This window comes from Hippocampus zosterae, chromosome 16, assembly GCF_025434085.1.
Source record: "Hippocampus zosterae strain Florida chromosome 16, ASM2543408v3, whole genome shotgun sequence".
Lineage (NCBI taxonomy): Eukaryota > Metazoa > Chordata > Actinopteri > Syngnathiformes > Syngnathidae > Hippocampus > Hippocampus zosterae.
The window spans coordinates 2,693,546-2,707,811 of record NC_067466.1 but is presented as its reverse complement, the minus strand read 5'-3'; the positions used below and the strand labels follow the sequence as shown (position 1 = coordinate 2,707,811).

General features: G+C 46.2%; 1 protein-coding gene across 1 annotated transcript in view; it reads right to left on the bottom strand.

Annotated features, from left to right (window-relative positions):
- LOC127588150 (potassium voltage-gated channel subfamily KQT member 4-like) overlaps positions 1 to 13,983 on the bottom strand; it is a 43,718-nt gene extending 29,735 nt beyond the window's left edge. The window contains exons 1-2 of the mRNA XM_052046738.1: positions 13,717 to 13,983; positions 3,876 to 4,743 (exon numbers count right to left, since the gene is read on the bottom strand). Coding sequence (XP_051902698.1) covers positions 3,876 to 4,478 — 603 coding nt within the window. The 5' untranslated portion in view covers positions 4,479 to 4,743; positions 13,717 to 13,983. The remainder of the gene's footprint in view (positions 1 to 3,875; positions 4,744 to 13,716) is intronic.
- Positions 13,984 to 14,266: the final 283 nt, after the last annotated feature.

The following is a 14,266-nucleotide window of genomic DNA, read 5'->3' as shown; positions in this document are numbered from 1 at the left end:
AAAATGAGCACATAACACCATCCAGTGTGGGTCCTTGGGCAAGAGCCTTCACGCTAATGCGTACCTCATACAATGATGAGAGACAATAAAATGAATGACATGCCAGCTCAGACGTCGCCCGGCCAAACAAGGTCTGCGTCAGGTGCTGGGGAACCAGAGCACCTTGATGAAAAATGGAGCAGAGATGGGCAAGATGCAATAACATGGCTCTGTTGGAATGCTACTACTCAAGCAAGCCTAGTCAGAGAGGTTACATGGAGAGAATGTGGGCTAAATGGTTACTTCGAAACCCACAGTCACGGGTGGCCACGAAACAACTCGTAACTCAGTGTTCCAACATCCACAAACGGCAACTGCTGTCACAACTTGAGATTGATGAGGTACAACGCAGGTTCCATGGTGAGGGGCCCCAGGCTGCCAGATCAGAGGAGGAGTTCAGACCAGAGTGAATGCAGATGATGAGATTGGGAGGCCAGCCCCAATGAATGAAATGCTGAGCGAGGCAGCAACTGACCTGAAAGCTAAGATCATGGCAAGAATGAAAGCTGGGAAACCTAGAATCCGATTACAACGGCTATGTGAAGTACCACCTGAAAGTCTCTTGGAAAGTGTGAATGCAGCACTGAGGGCGATCCTTACCGTAACGATCACGGAAATGAACTGATATACGCTTCAGCATCAGTGATCCTTGAGATGCTTGGCTATAAGAGCAACCATGGAAGCCATGAGATACATTACCGACCATGGAAAAGACGGTTGGAGGCTAAGATCAAGGCGGCTCGGAAAGATGTGAGTCAATTGACTGAGGTCCAGAGAGGTGTGATGAAAAGGCCGATCCTGAGAGGTACATCCAGATGACCATATATGAAGCACTCGAAACAAAGGCTCCAAGCCTTGTCCAGCCGCCTAAAGCGGTACACGAAAGAGAATGAGGCCAGACGAATAAACAGGCTGTTTGCAACACAACCTGCGAAAGTGTACGCTCAGTGGCAGGGTCCTAACAACAGAGCTGATCCACCAAGACTGGAAACTGAAAGGTACTGGAGAGGCAGATGGGAGAAGGAGGTTGCACATAACAGCAGTGCACAATGGCTGGTCACCCAAAGAGAGGAGCACAGACACCTCCCTGAACAGAACCCAATTACCATAACAGTGGCAGACATAAAGGAAATAGTCTCAAATATGAAGAACTGGACAGCACCAGGCCCGGACATGGTCCACACTTCCTGGCTAAAGAGACTCACAGCACTCCATGAGCGCCCAGCAGCACAAATGAACCAGCTGCCTAGGGATGGGACTCACCCAGGATGGCTAACCGAAGGGCGAACGATCCTTATCATGAAAGATCCCTCAAAGGGTGCAGTCGCATCCAACTATCGGCCAATAACCTGTCCCTCCACAATTTTGGAAGCTCATGTTGCGGCTAAGATAAGTGCACACATGGATCAATACATGAGCGAAGCACGGAAGGGCATTGGTAGAGATACCAGGGGAGCCAAACATCAGCTCCTGGTTGACAGAACAGTCGCACAAGACTGCAGGTCCCGATGTACCAACCTGTGCACAGCCTGGATTGATTAAAAGAAAGCCTATGACTCGATGCCACATACATGGATCACTGAATGCTTGGATGTGTATAAGGTGAACAGGACCCTAAGAGCCTTCGTTGCGAACTTGATGAGGATGTGGAAAACCACACTTGAAGCCAATGGCAAGCCACTTACCCAAGTGTCCATCAAATGTGGCATATACCAAGGTGATGCACTCTCCCCACTGCTGTCCTGCATAGGACTGAACCCCCTAAGCCAAGTAATCACCAAGACAGGCCATGGATACCGCCTCAGAAATGGAGCTACGATCAGTCACCTCCTCTACAAGGATGACATGTAGCTGTTTGCTAAGAGCGAAAGGGACATAGACTCCATGATCCACACAATCAAGATCTACAGCAGCGACATTGGGATGTCATTCGTGCTGGAGAAATGTAGTCGGATGGTGACTAAGAGAGGAAGGGTAGTCCGCACTGAAGGGGTCTCACTCCCTGAAGGAACAATAGCAGACATTGAGGACAGCTACAAGTACCTCGGTATACCACAAGCCAATGGCAACCTCAAACTGGCAACAAGGAAAGCGGCTACGGCCAAATACCTCCAGCGAGTGAGGCAAGTCCTAAGAAGCCAGCTCAAAGGCAAGAATAAGACCCGGGCAATAAACAGCTATGCCCTTTCCAGTGATCAGATACCCTGCAGGAAAAATAAGGTGGCCAAAGGAAGAGATTCAGACCACGGATGTTAAGACCCGAAAGCTCGTTACCATGCATGGAGGGTTCCATACCAAATCCAGCACCCTGAGACTGTACACAAGCCGAAAGGAAGGAGGCCGGGGACTAGTGAGTGTGAGAGCCACTGTCCAGGATGAAACATCCAAGCTCCACAAATACATCAAGGAGAAGGCACCAACGGATGATGTACTCAGAGAATGTCTCAGACAATGGGGAACAGAAGATGAGGTGCTGGAAGAGGGACCATCATGGGAGGACAAGCCCCTACACGGGATGTACCACCGGACAATAACTGCCGTGGCCAATCTCAAGAAGTCCTATCAGAGTTCTAGAGAGGGCTGGCCTGAAGGACAGCACAGAGGCACTCATCCTGGCTGCTCAGGAGCAGGCCCTGAGCACCAGAGCCATCGAGGCCTAGATATACCACACCAGCCAAGACCCAAGGTGTAGGTTGTGCAAAGAGGCACCTGAGACGATCTAACACATAACTGCAGGGTGTAAGGTGCTGGCAGGGAAAGCCTATATGGAACGCCATAACCAGGTGGCTGGCATAGTCTACCGAAACATCTGTGCGGAGTATGGACTGGACACCCCAAGGTCAAAATGGGAAACACCTCCGAAGGTGGTGGAGAATGACAGAGCGAAGATCCTATGGGACTTCCAGATCCAGACTGACAAGATGGTAATGGCGAACCAACCAGATATCCTGATGATAGATAAAGGGCAGAGGAAAGCCGTTGTAGTGGATGTAGCGGTCCCAAGTGCTGGAAACATCAGAAAGAAGGAACACGAGAAACTCGAGAAATCCCAAGGGCTCAGAGAGGAGCTGGAGAGAGCCTGGAAGGTAAAGGGGACAGTCGTGCCTGTGGTGGTCGGAGCACTCGGGGCAGTGACCCCCAAACTAGATGATGAGTGGTTGCAACAGATCCCGGGAACAACATCGGACATCTCAGTCCAGAAATGTGCAGTGCTGGGAACAGCAAGGATACTGCGCAGAACCCTCAAGCTTCCTGGCCTCTGGTAGAGGACCCCAGCTGAATGAGGGATGGACACCACCTGAGGGGTGAGACGAGGATTTTTTTTATAGATATACAGTAGATATATAGATGTACATTTTTCCCTGCAAGAAAAATTGAAAAGCCATTTAAAAAGATCTTATTGTATTTAGGAGACAGACACAGCACTCCATTAGCTTCTATAAATCATGCCACTTCCTTTACACAACGTCATCTTACTCTGAGTATTGCACGGAGGCATCTCTTCATTTAGTTTAACAAGTTAAGCAGCACTTGTGATCGGCCCAAGTTACAGCTGCGCGATGTGAAAGCAATTTCTGCTTCCGGTGGACTGTGACAGAACCAGAAATTTTGTCCTCACAGAAACTGTGATGTACTGTTCGGTCAATAGCAAGTACAAAATGTTAGCCCCCTGATTTGGATAAAAACAAGTGAGATTTTCTACATAATTCATATTCCACAAAGGTAAAATTCATCTGAATACCATGTTTAGACCAGTGTATGTGCATAGAATGTATGATTGTAAAGGCATTGAAAATAAAAAAAGACTTCTCGATGGACTGAATCTGTTTCTCCACTTTGACCACACGTCCCATCATGCTCAGCTCATCCAGAGACTCCAGTTCCGGCGGCGTCTTCTCGCCCTTTTCTGGTCGTGCCTTCTTATCGGCCTGGATGGCGCCTCGCCCGATGATCTGGTCCACCCGCATCTGCAGGCTCTTGATACGGCCCAGCATGTCCAGGTGTCCCGCCGAGTACTGCTCGATGACGTCCTTCACGTCGTACGGACGCAGCGTCTCCTTGAACTTCCTCTTGGCCACCAGGAACTTCAAAATCCTGACGGCTCGTATGAGCGTCTTGACGGCGGGAATGACCTCGTCCATGGCAATGTTGCAGTAGCCTCTGTCGTCCACGCTGTCCTCTCCCAGACCCTCCACGTCAACGGGAGGCCTGGCTTTGAGCCGCAGCGAGGTCCGAACGCGAGTGCGGTCATTGAAGCTCCAGCTCTTCTGCACCTTCCCGGGGCTGGCCGCCTCAGGGACGTTCTCCTGGTTGGGCGAGTGCCTCACGGCCAGGCCGGGCGCCTGGGGCGATGCCTTGTTCCGGATCACCTGCGCCGAGCGGGAGTTGTTCATCCGGATCCTGTCCCGGAAGCCCAGTTTACTGCTGTCCCCCGACATATAGGGGGCGCTGTAAAAAGACTCCTCCAAACTCCTTGGCTTACTCGCAGTTGGAGGGTTCCCCCCGAATGGGGGGACAAATCAAGGAACCAATCCCTGCACCCCGAACGGGGTGCCCTTACGGCCGTTTTTTTTCGGCTAACCGCCCCCTGAACCTGGCAGGGTGGCGGGCGGACCTTTTGCTCCAGGCGGGGGACATAGAGACAAATCCGGGGCCCACACAGACACTCTCACGCGCGCAACAAACACACACACAACAAACTACCTGGACATGCGACATTTGCACACAACAGATTACAAGAAGACAGACATCCTTTAGATGCAACCACCACACACCACACTGGGTACACAAACATTGCACAAACATAAACACTAGACAATACAACATAACATGGAAATGCAGACTACATCCCAAAACACCACCACGAACAACAACACCTCGTAGGACACCAACAGGCAGCAGAGCACAAACAGACCAAAACAACACACTCGCCTCACCAACACTACCCTCAAACGCAACACGGACAGACAACTCCAACAGAGACACAACAAACACAAGACCACCCCCCCAAACCTGGACCTGCAATAGCTGCAATAGAATCATCACACGCAGACAAACCTCACTCAGATGCAACTCAACACACCCACACTGGATACACAGACATTGCTCCGGCATCACCACCCGCCAATACACGAACACGTGGACATGCAGAACACACACGCAAACAACAAACACCCCAACACCACAACCCCCGAACAACCCACAAAGAACAACACCCACCAAGAAAAACAACAAACACACACTGACCATACTACAAATAAACATCAACGGCATCCAAAACAAGAAAACAGAACTAGAAGAACTCGCCTTACAACAGCACGCAGACATCATCACCATACAAGAAACCAAACTAGAAAAACAACACAACACACCTCGTCTCACCAACTACACCAGCATTAGGAAAGACAGAGAACACAAGGGAGGAGGAGGACTGCTCACATACATTCACAAATCAGTCACATTCACTCCCATGAACATCCCCAACAACATCAACACCAACACTACAGAAATTCAAACCGTAAAGATTCACATAACCAACCACAAAAGACTACACATATGCAACATGTATATACCCCCCAGAGATACCACCCGACCAAACCACGCCACAGAAGACACAGACATCACCAACACCTTCCAATACATAAACTGGCTGAACAACACCATTCTAACCGCAGACATCAACGCTCACTCAACACAATGGCACTCTCCCTACGACGACCACAGAGGCACCCACATTGCAGACATACTACAAAACTCCCAACAAATCACTCTAAACGCAAACACACCCACCAGAAAACCTACAAACATCAACCAACAACCAACATCACCGGACATCACAACAGCCAGCAACAGCATCACAAACAGAACAACATGGACCACAATACACGCACTCAGTTCAGACCACCTTCCTATCAAAATCACACACAACACGCGTGCTCCTTTCCGCCTACAACAACACCTTCAAACTTACACAAATTACAGGAAAGCAGACTGGGAAGGATACACCTCTGAAATAGAATCAGCACTGGAGAACATAACCATACCTGACAACATCCACACAACCAACACCATGCTCACAAACCTCATACTTACAGCAGACAAACACCACATACCCCACGGAAAAATAAAAAGCAAATCACTTCTCCTACCACAACACATCAGAACACTCATCAGCCAAAGAAACGACATCAGACAACAAAACCACCAAGACCCACGCATCACAGACCTAAACAAAGAAATAGACACACAAATCCAAAAACACAAACAAGAGCTATGGAAAGAACACTTAACGGATGCATGGAACCACAGACACAAACAACACATACTCTGGAACACAGTAACAAGACTATCAAACAAAGAACAAAAAGCACCAGAAAACACCACAATACAGTTCGGACAACACACGGCAATATCCAACAAACAGAAAGCACGAGCATTCAACAAACAATTCACCAACATAATACAACACAAAACCAACAGAACATACAGACAACTACAACGCAAAATACGAAAACTCAACACCACGCCCATAACCATCACAGAACAACAAGTCAAACAAGCACTACAACGCTCCAAAAGCAACAACTCCACAGGCCCAGACAACATAAACATCAGACATCTGAAACACCTAGGCCCCAAAGCAATAACACTACTCACACACACTTACAACACATCACTCAACACCAACACCATCCCCGCAATATGGAAGACTGCAAAAATAATCCCAATACCAAAACCCAACAAAAACCACGCACTCGGCCCATCTTACAGACCAATAGCACTACTCAGCCCAATAGCCAAAACAATGGAAAAGGTAATACTACCCTTCATTACCAACAACACTCAACTACCCTCTCACCAACACGGCTTCCGAAAACAACACTCCACAACCACAGCACTACACCACATACACAACATCATAGCCACAGGTTTCAATCAACAAAAACCACCACAACGAACAGTTGCCATAGCCCGAGACATGTCCAAAGCCTTTGACACGGTAAACCTACACACACTCACAAACAAACTCAACAACACTAACACCCCAAACATCATCATCAAATACATCTTCAACTACATAAGGGGACGCAGACAATACACTCAATACCGGGGGGAAACATCAGAACACAGAAACACGAAAACGGGGGTACCACAGGGGGGAGTACTTTCACCAACACTATTCAACATATACATGGCAGACTTACCACAACCACCTCCAAATGTACACACAGTTACATATGCAGACGACATCACCATTCTATCCACACATGTCAAACCACAACAGGCACAACAACAAGTACAAAAATATCTCCACGACATATACAACTGGACAAAACAGAACCAACTCACACTCAACGCAGACAAAACCACCACCACTCTGTTCACACCGGATCCGGCAGAATACAGCAACAGGCTCACTTTACAAATAGATAACACCACCCTACCCACAGTCCGCGAACCCAAAATACTGGGATTAACATGGGACCCCAAACTCACCTTCTCAAAACACACACAACACACTCTAACCCGCCCCAAGCAATCAAACAAAATACTTAAAGCCTTATCAACCACTCACTGGGGAAAATCCAAAGAAACTATACTCACCACATACAAAGCAACCACACTCACACGCCTCGAATACGCAAACACTATATGGTCACCAACACTATCGGACACAAACAAGACAAAACTCCAGACCACACAGAACACCGCACTCAGAATAGCAACAGGATGCACACAAGACACAAACATACAACACTTGCATGAGGAAACAAAAACTCTCCCACTGAACACCCATCTAAAACTACACGCATCGCAAATCAGACAAAAAGCCCAACACCCAAACCACCCACTACACCCACTCACTCAACAACCACCACCACCCAGACAAAAGAAACAAACAATCTTCCACAACAACAACTACACACACAACAAAGACACAGCACCACAGGACACCAACAACGACACCATAAAACAGAACATGAAAGACATACACACCCACTTTGTACAAACACACTTGGACACCAGACAACACAACAAAGTAATACATGCACCAGCACCAGAAATAGACCCATCAGAGCAAGACCTACCACACAGAACCAGACAACTCCTAGCACAACTCCGAACCAACAAATCACCAGCCCTCCACTCCTACCTACACAACATTACACCGGACACACACCCAACACCACTCTGTGCGCTATGCGGCACGCAAGTGCACGACACACAACACCTGTTCACCTGCACAAACATACCCACCACACTGACTCCGGAGGACCTCTGGCGAAACCCAAGCGGAGTGGCGGCCCTGCTCGCCCGCTGGGCGGCGGAGGGGGGTCTGGGGATCCGGGAGACGGAGTGAGGGCCCGGTCCCCCAATGTCGGGGCACGGGTGGGGTCGACAACAACAACAACAACAACATAAAAAAAGACTTCCCCTTTAAATATTCCTGCTGCATAATATATCTCCTTTCCTTTCGTAAAGGATGGTCAGAACCTTTCCTAAGCATTATTAAAATTTAGACGATCTTTGCTCCAGGTGCTACCGGCTCATCTCACTCGGTTAGGATAGGAAAGGAAAGTTCCTATGCCAAAATGATAATCCAAAAAGGGCCCCTGTTGGTGGATAATCAGGCCATGGGAGGTGTGAGTAAATTGTGAGGGGGTGTTGGCTGGAGCTAGAAATAATTTTGGTGTCTTGTCCCTGCAGCGGCGGCCCGGTAGCCCAGTGGTTAGCACGTCGGCTTCACAGTGCAGAGGTACCGGGTTCGATTCCAGCTCCGGCCTCCCTGTGTGGAGTTTGCATGTTCTCCCCGGGCCTGCGTGGGTTTTCTCCGGGTGCTCCGGTTTCCTCCCACATTCCAAAAATATGCATTGCAGGCTGATTGAACACTCTAAATTGTCCCTAGGTGTGAGTGTGACTGCGAATGGTTGTTCGTTTCTGTGTGCCCTGCGATTGGCTGGCAACCGATTCAGGGTGTCCCCCGCCTACTGCCCGGAGACAGCTGGGTTAGGCTCCAGCACCCCCCGCGACCCTAGTGAGGCCAAGCGGTTAGGAAGATGAATGAATGAATGAATGTCCCTGCAGTAGGTTCATTAAAAGAGCAACCAGTGTTTTCACCACCATGGTCGGATCTTACTCTGGAGGGTAACCCATACAGGCAGGTGGCTTGGACAAAATATTTCAACACTGTCAAAGCTGTGTTGTCTGTGCTCCAGTTGAAGGTACGTTATTAGCCTGGAATTCCCATCAATGCCGGCATGTGTCACAAACACCCACCTGTAAAACAAACATGAAAAGAATAATGATTAAATACAAGAAAACAATCAAGTTTCATATCTTGTTTGAAATATCATCTCGGTAGAGAAGGTATTGCTGTGCACTTAAGACTACATGGAGGCAATTTGGAGTTTGTGTAACTTGGATATACAAATGATAAAATTCAATTTAATCTGTGCTGTCCATACAATATGGCTTTCTAATGCTCCCACGAGTACAAATATAAGATGATCCCTTATTACCGAATGAGACGCATATGCCCATCTATGTGCCATAAACTATTGGGGAATGGCACATAGTATGTTCTTCTAGCCACAGTCTGTCTCCATCTCTGGGCTGCAGCAGCTGGCTCAATACGGTTGAGGATTTCTCGAACTCTTTTTCTTTGTACTACAATACCATCAGCACGCAGGTATGCCCTCATCATCTGCAACAGGTTCATAAAACAACACAATAAAGAAAGTACACTTTCACAATGAATATAATGATATATACATGAAGGGACAAGAGTATGTAGCAGAACACTTGCTTCCGAGCCTGATCTGGGAAATTGGCTGTGCAATCTTCTGACATGCTCTTCCAGGTCAACATCATGAATGGGAGTAAATCTATTTCTGGCTGAAATCTGAAAAAACTTCATTTTTTTATGCAGGTATGAAGAGGAACAACACAACATCTCAGTGATGGCTCTCACTGTAAAGCCCTGAGTGGGGAGCAGTTCAATTTGATCACTTGTAATGTCAAGTGCTGGTCTTCCTCGTCTACCTAAAGTATGGAAATAAAAGGATTAAGGAATTCAAGCAAACGAATCACTACGTGTTTTTTATATACTGTATACAGTACAGGCATATAGACACAGATGTACATAATAGTATATGCAGCTTCAAAACCACGAGCAGCTATTTTCTCTAACCATTTTACTCAAGAAAAAAATAATTCAAACTTATAATTGAATAACTAAAAGATCACTAGTTATTGCTTAAAAGTGTACAGCCATCGCGTTACTTAATAGTCTACTGATTTGCAGGAAAACCACTGGTATAAAACGACGTTTGACAGGGTGATAGAAGGTAAGTCACAGCAAGTCGTCAGTAAAACCCGTGTGTAGTTTGAATAAAAATACATACGAAAAACCAATGACAAAAAATGGTAGCCATTTTACCTGTGTGCAAACGATGTGCCACATGGGAACAAACACGTCCACCATTAGGAGTGGGTCCCGCAATGATGACAGATCGGAGATCTATTGGACTTTGAATCAAACTTTGAATAGTATCAGCGCTAAACTGGTCACTAACTCTTCTTAAATTAGCAATTGAAATGTTTATCGCGCGTGCTTCACTTTCACCGGCAGACCCTTGATGACAGGCACTCTCTATTGCCCTGCACCTTCGCCGAATACGTCTCAGGACACTGTCCGCCATTGTTGTTTTAAAAAACTAAGTGGGCACAGAATTTCCAAAATCATGAGCCCTGACTGGTGGGATGACACTATTTTGAAACGTACAGCCAATAGGATACCGTTACATGTTTTCGTAATCATCCTTATTTGCATTTAATGCAAGTACAGTGTAATGTCACTAGCACTACAAGTGGGCACATTTATGGCCTTACATGTTCACTAGTAAGCGTCAAAATCATCTTACCAGTGAACTAGTGGGCACATTTATGGCCTTAAATGTTCAGTAGTAAGCGTCAAAATAATCTTATTAGTGAACTAGTGGGCGTTTTGCGGCTTACATGTTCACTAGTAAGCGTCAAAATGACCTTACTAGTGAGCGTTTTGTGGCTTACATGTTCACTAGTAAGCGTCAAAATGACCTTACTAGTAAACTAGTGAGCGTTTTGTGGCTTACATGTTCACTAGTAAGCGTCAAAATGATCTTACTAGTGAACTATTGGGCGTTTTGTGGCTTACATGTTCACTAGTAAGCCTCAAAATGATCTTACTAGTGAACTAGTAGGCGATGTGTGGCTTACATGTCAACTAGTAAGCCTCAAAATGAACTTACTAGTGAACTAGTGGGCACATTTATGGCCTTACATGTTCACTAGTAAGCGTCAAAATCATCTTACCAGTGAACTAGTGGGCACATTTATGGCCTTAAATGTTCAGTAGTAAGCGTCAAAATAATCTTATTAGTGAACTAGTGGGCGTTTTGCGGCTTACATGTTCACTAGTAAGCGTCAAAATGACCTTACTAGTGAGCGTTTTGTGGCTTACATGTTCACTAGTAAGCGTCAAAATGACCTTACTAGTAAACTAGTGAGCGTTTTGTGGCTTACATGTTCACTAGTAAGCGTCAAAATGATCTTACTAGTGAACTATTGGGCGTTTTGTGGCTTACATGTTCACTAGTAAGCCTCAAAATGATCTTACTAGTGAACTAGTAGGCGATGTGTGGCTTACATGTCAACTAGTAAGCCTCAAAATGAACTTACTAGTGAACTAGTGGGCACATTTATGGCCTTACATGTTCACTAGTAAGCGTCAAAATGATCTAACTAGTGAACTAGTGGGCGTTTTGTGGCTTACATGTTCACTAGTAAGCGTCAAAATGACCTTACTAGTGAACTAGTGGGCGTTTTGTGGCTTACATGTTCACTAGTAAGCGTCAAAATGATCTTACTAGTGAACGAGTGAGCGTTTTGTGGCTGACATGTTCATAAATAAGTGTCAAAATGATCTTACTAGGGAACTAGTGGGCGTTTTGTGGCTTACATGTTCACTAGTAAGCGTCAAAATTACCTTACTAGTGAACCAGTGAGCGTTTTGTGGCTTACATGTTCACTAGTAAGCGTCAAAATGACCTTACTAGTGAACTAGTGAGCGTTTTGTGGCTTACATGTTCACTAGTAAGCGTCAAAATGATCTTACTAGTGAACTAGTGGGCGTTCTGTGGCTTACATGTTCACTAGAAGCCTCAAAATTATCTTACTAGTGAACTAGCGGGCGTTTTGTGGCTTACATGTCAACTAGTAAGCCTCAAAATGATCTTACTAGTGAACTAGTGGGCACATTTATGGCCTTACATGTTCACTAGTAAGCGTCAAAATGACCTTACTAGTGAACTAGTGGGCAATATGGAATAAATACTCAAAGGGCTTGCCAGGCAAGCCCATTGAGTATTTAAAGGGTTCAAAGGGCTTGCCTGGCAAGCCCTTTGAGTATTTATTCATCCGTGATGGTATTGTAGACCAATGAGAGCACGTCCGACAGACACGTGGACTTCGGGCGGCCAATCATGATGCATTTCGAGCCAAGCCCCAACAAAAACGGAGGAGAAAACTTTCAGACGCTTTGAAAGCTTTTGGGGTACATATTACTCTTGTTGTTACACAAAATTTTGTTTTACGATTATTTTAGGCGGTAACGTTATGGTGTAAATGTCAAATACGTGGTCAATTTATCAAGATGAAGCCTGCTTAAAAATTTGCTCCAACAATTTTGGAGATGTGTCTGACTTTGACAGCAATGGCGGTAGTTCAACGCTGACAGTCGCAGTCGGGTGCAGATTTATTTCGGCAGGACTTTCTAAAATCTGCCGTTTGCTCTGACAGTTCTCTGTCTGACAGTCACATTTTGTCTTATTACTCACAAGCTAATTGACATTTAAAAATAGAGTTAATGTTTGGAACACGATTTTGCTCTTACTGTTTGCTGCCTTAGTTCGTTTGAAATATTCGCTTCCTGCATTACATGAAGTACATTTTTTAATATTCACAAGACTGTAACTGTGCATTATAAATAATGTCACATTTGCACTATGTTTTACTGGATCTACAACTAAACTAGGTCCTCGTTTCTGGGAGAGTCCACAGCACCTCCTGTATCACAACCATTCTGCCGGCACACCTTCAGCAGCACGATGTTTCTAACGGGAGCTGGAGGGTGATCAGCTTCATTGAAGAACAGGAGGAGGAGAGGCACAACGTTTGTCATTTGTGATATGTTTTTAGACTTTTCTCCTAACTAAAAAAACTATGTTTTGTTAATTTCTTGATATAGTTCTTGTATTTAAATATTTTAACAATCAAATATTTTTCAACTGTGTTTTAGATATGAATTGTATGAAATAAATCAGTGAAGCCCCATTCAAATTCTACTCTATCTAATCTGCTCGATCACACTGCTGTCAACCCGCTGTACCTCCAAACTCCTTGGCTTACTCGCAGTTGGAGGGTTCCCCCCGAACTGGGGGACAAATCCAGGAACCAATCCCTGCACCCCGAACGGGGTGCCCTTACGGCCGTTTTTTTTTTTTTTTCGGCTAACCGCCCCCTGAACCTGGCAGGGTGGCGGGCGGACCTTTTGCTCCAGGCGGGGGACATAGAGACAAATCCGGGGCCCACACAGACACTCTCACGCACGCAACAAACACACACACAACAAACTACCTGGACATGCGACATTTGCACACAACAGATTACAAGAAGACAGACATCCTTCAGATGCAACCACCACACACCACACTGGGTACACAAACATTGCACAAACATAAACACTAGACAATACAACATAACATGGAAATGCAGACTACATCCCAAAACACCACCACGAACAACAACACCTCGTAGGACACCAACAGGCAGCAGAGCACAAACAGACCAAAACAACACACTCGCCTCACCAACACTACCCTCAAACGCAACACGGACAGACAACTCCAACAGAGATACAACAAACACAAGACCACCCCCCCAAACCTGGACCTGCAATAGCTGCAATAGAATCATCACACGCAGACAAACCTCACTCAGATGCAACTCAACACACCCACACTGGATACACAGACATTGCTCGGCATCACCACCCGCCAATACACAAACACGTGGACATGCAGAACACACACGCAAACAACAAACACCCCAACACCACAACCCCCGAACAACCCACAAAGAACAACACCCACCAACAAAAACAACAAACACACACTGACCATACTAC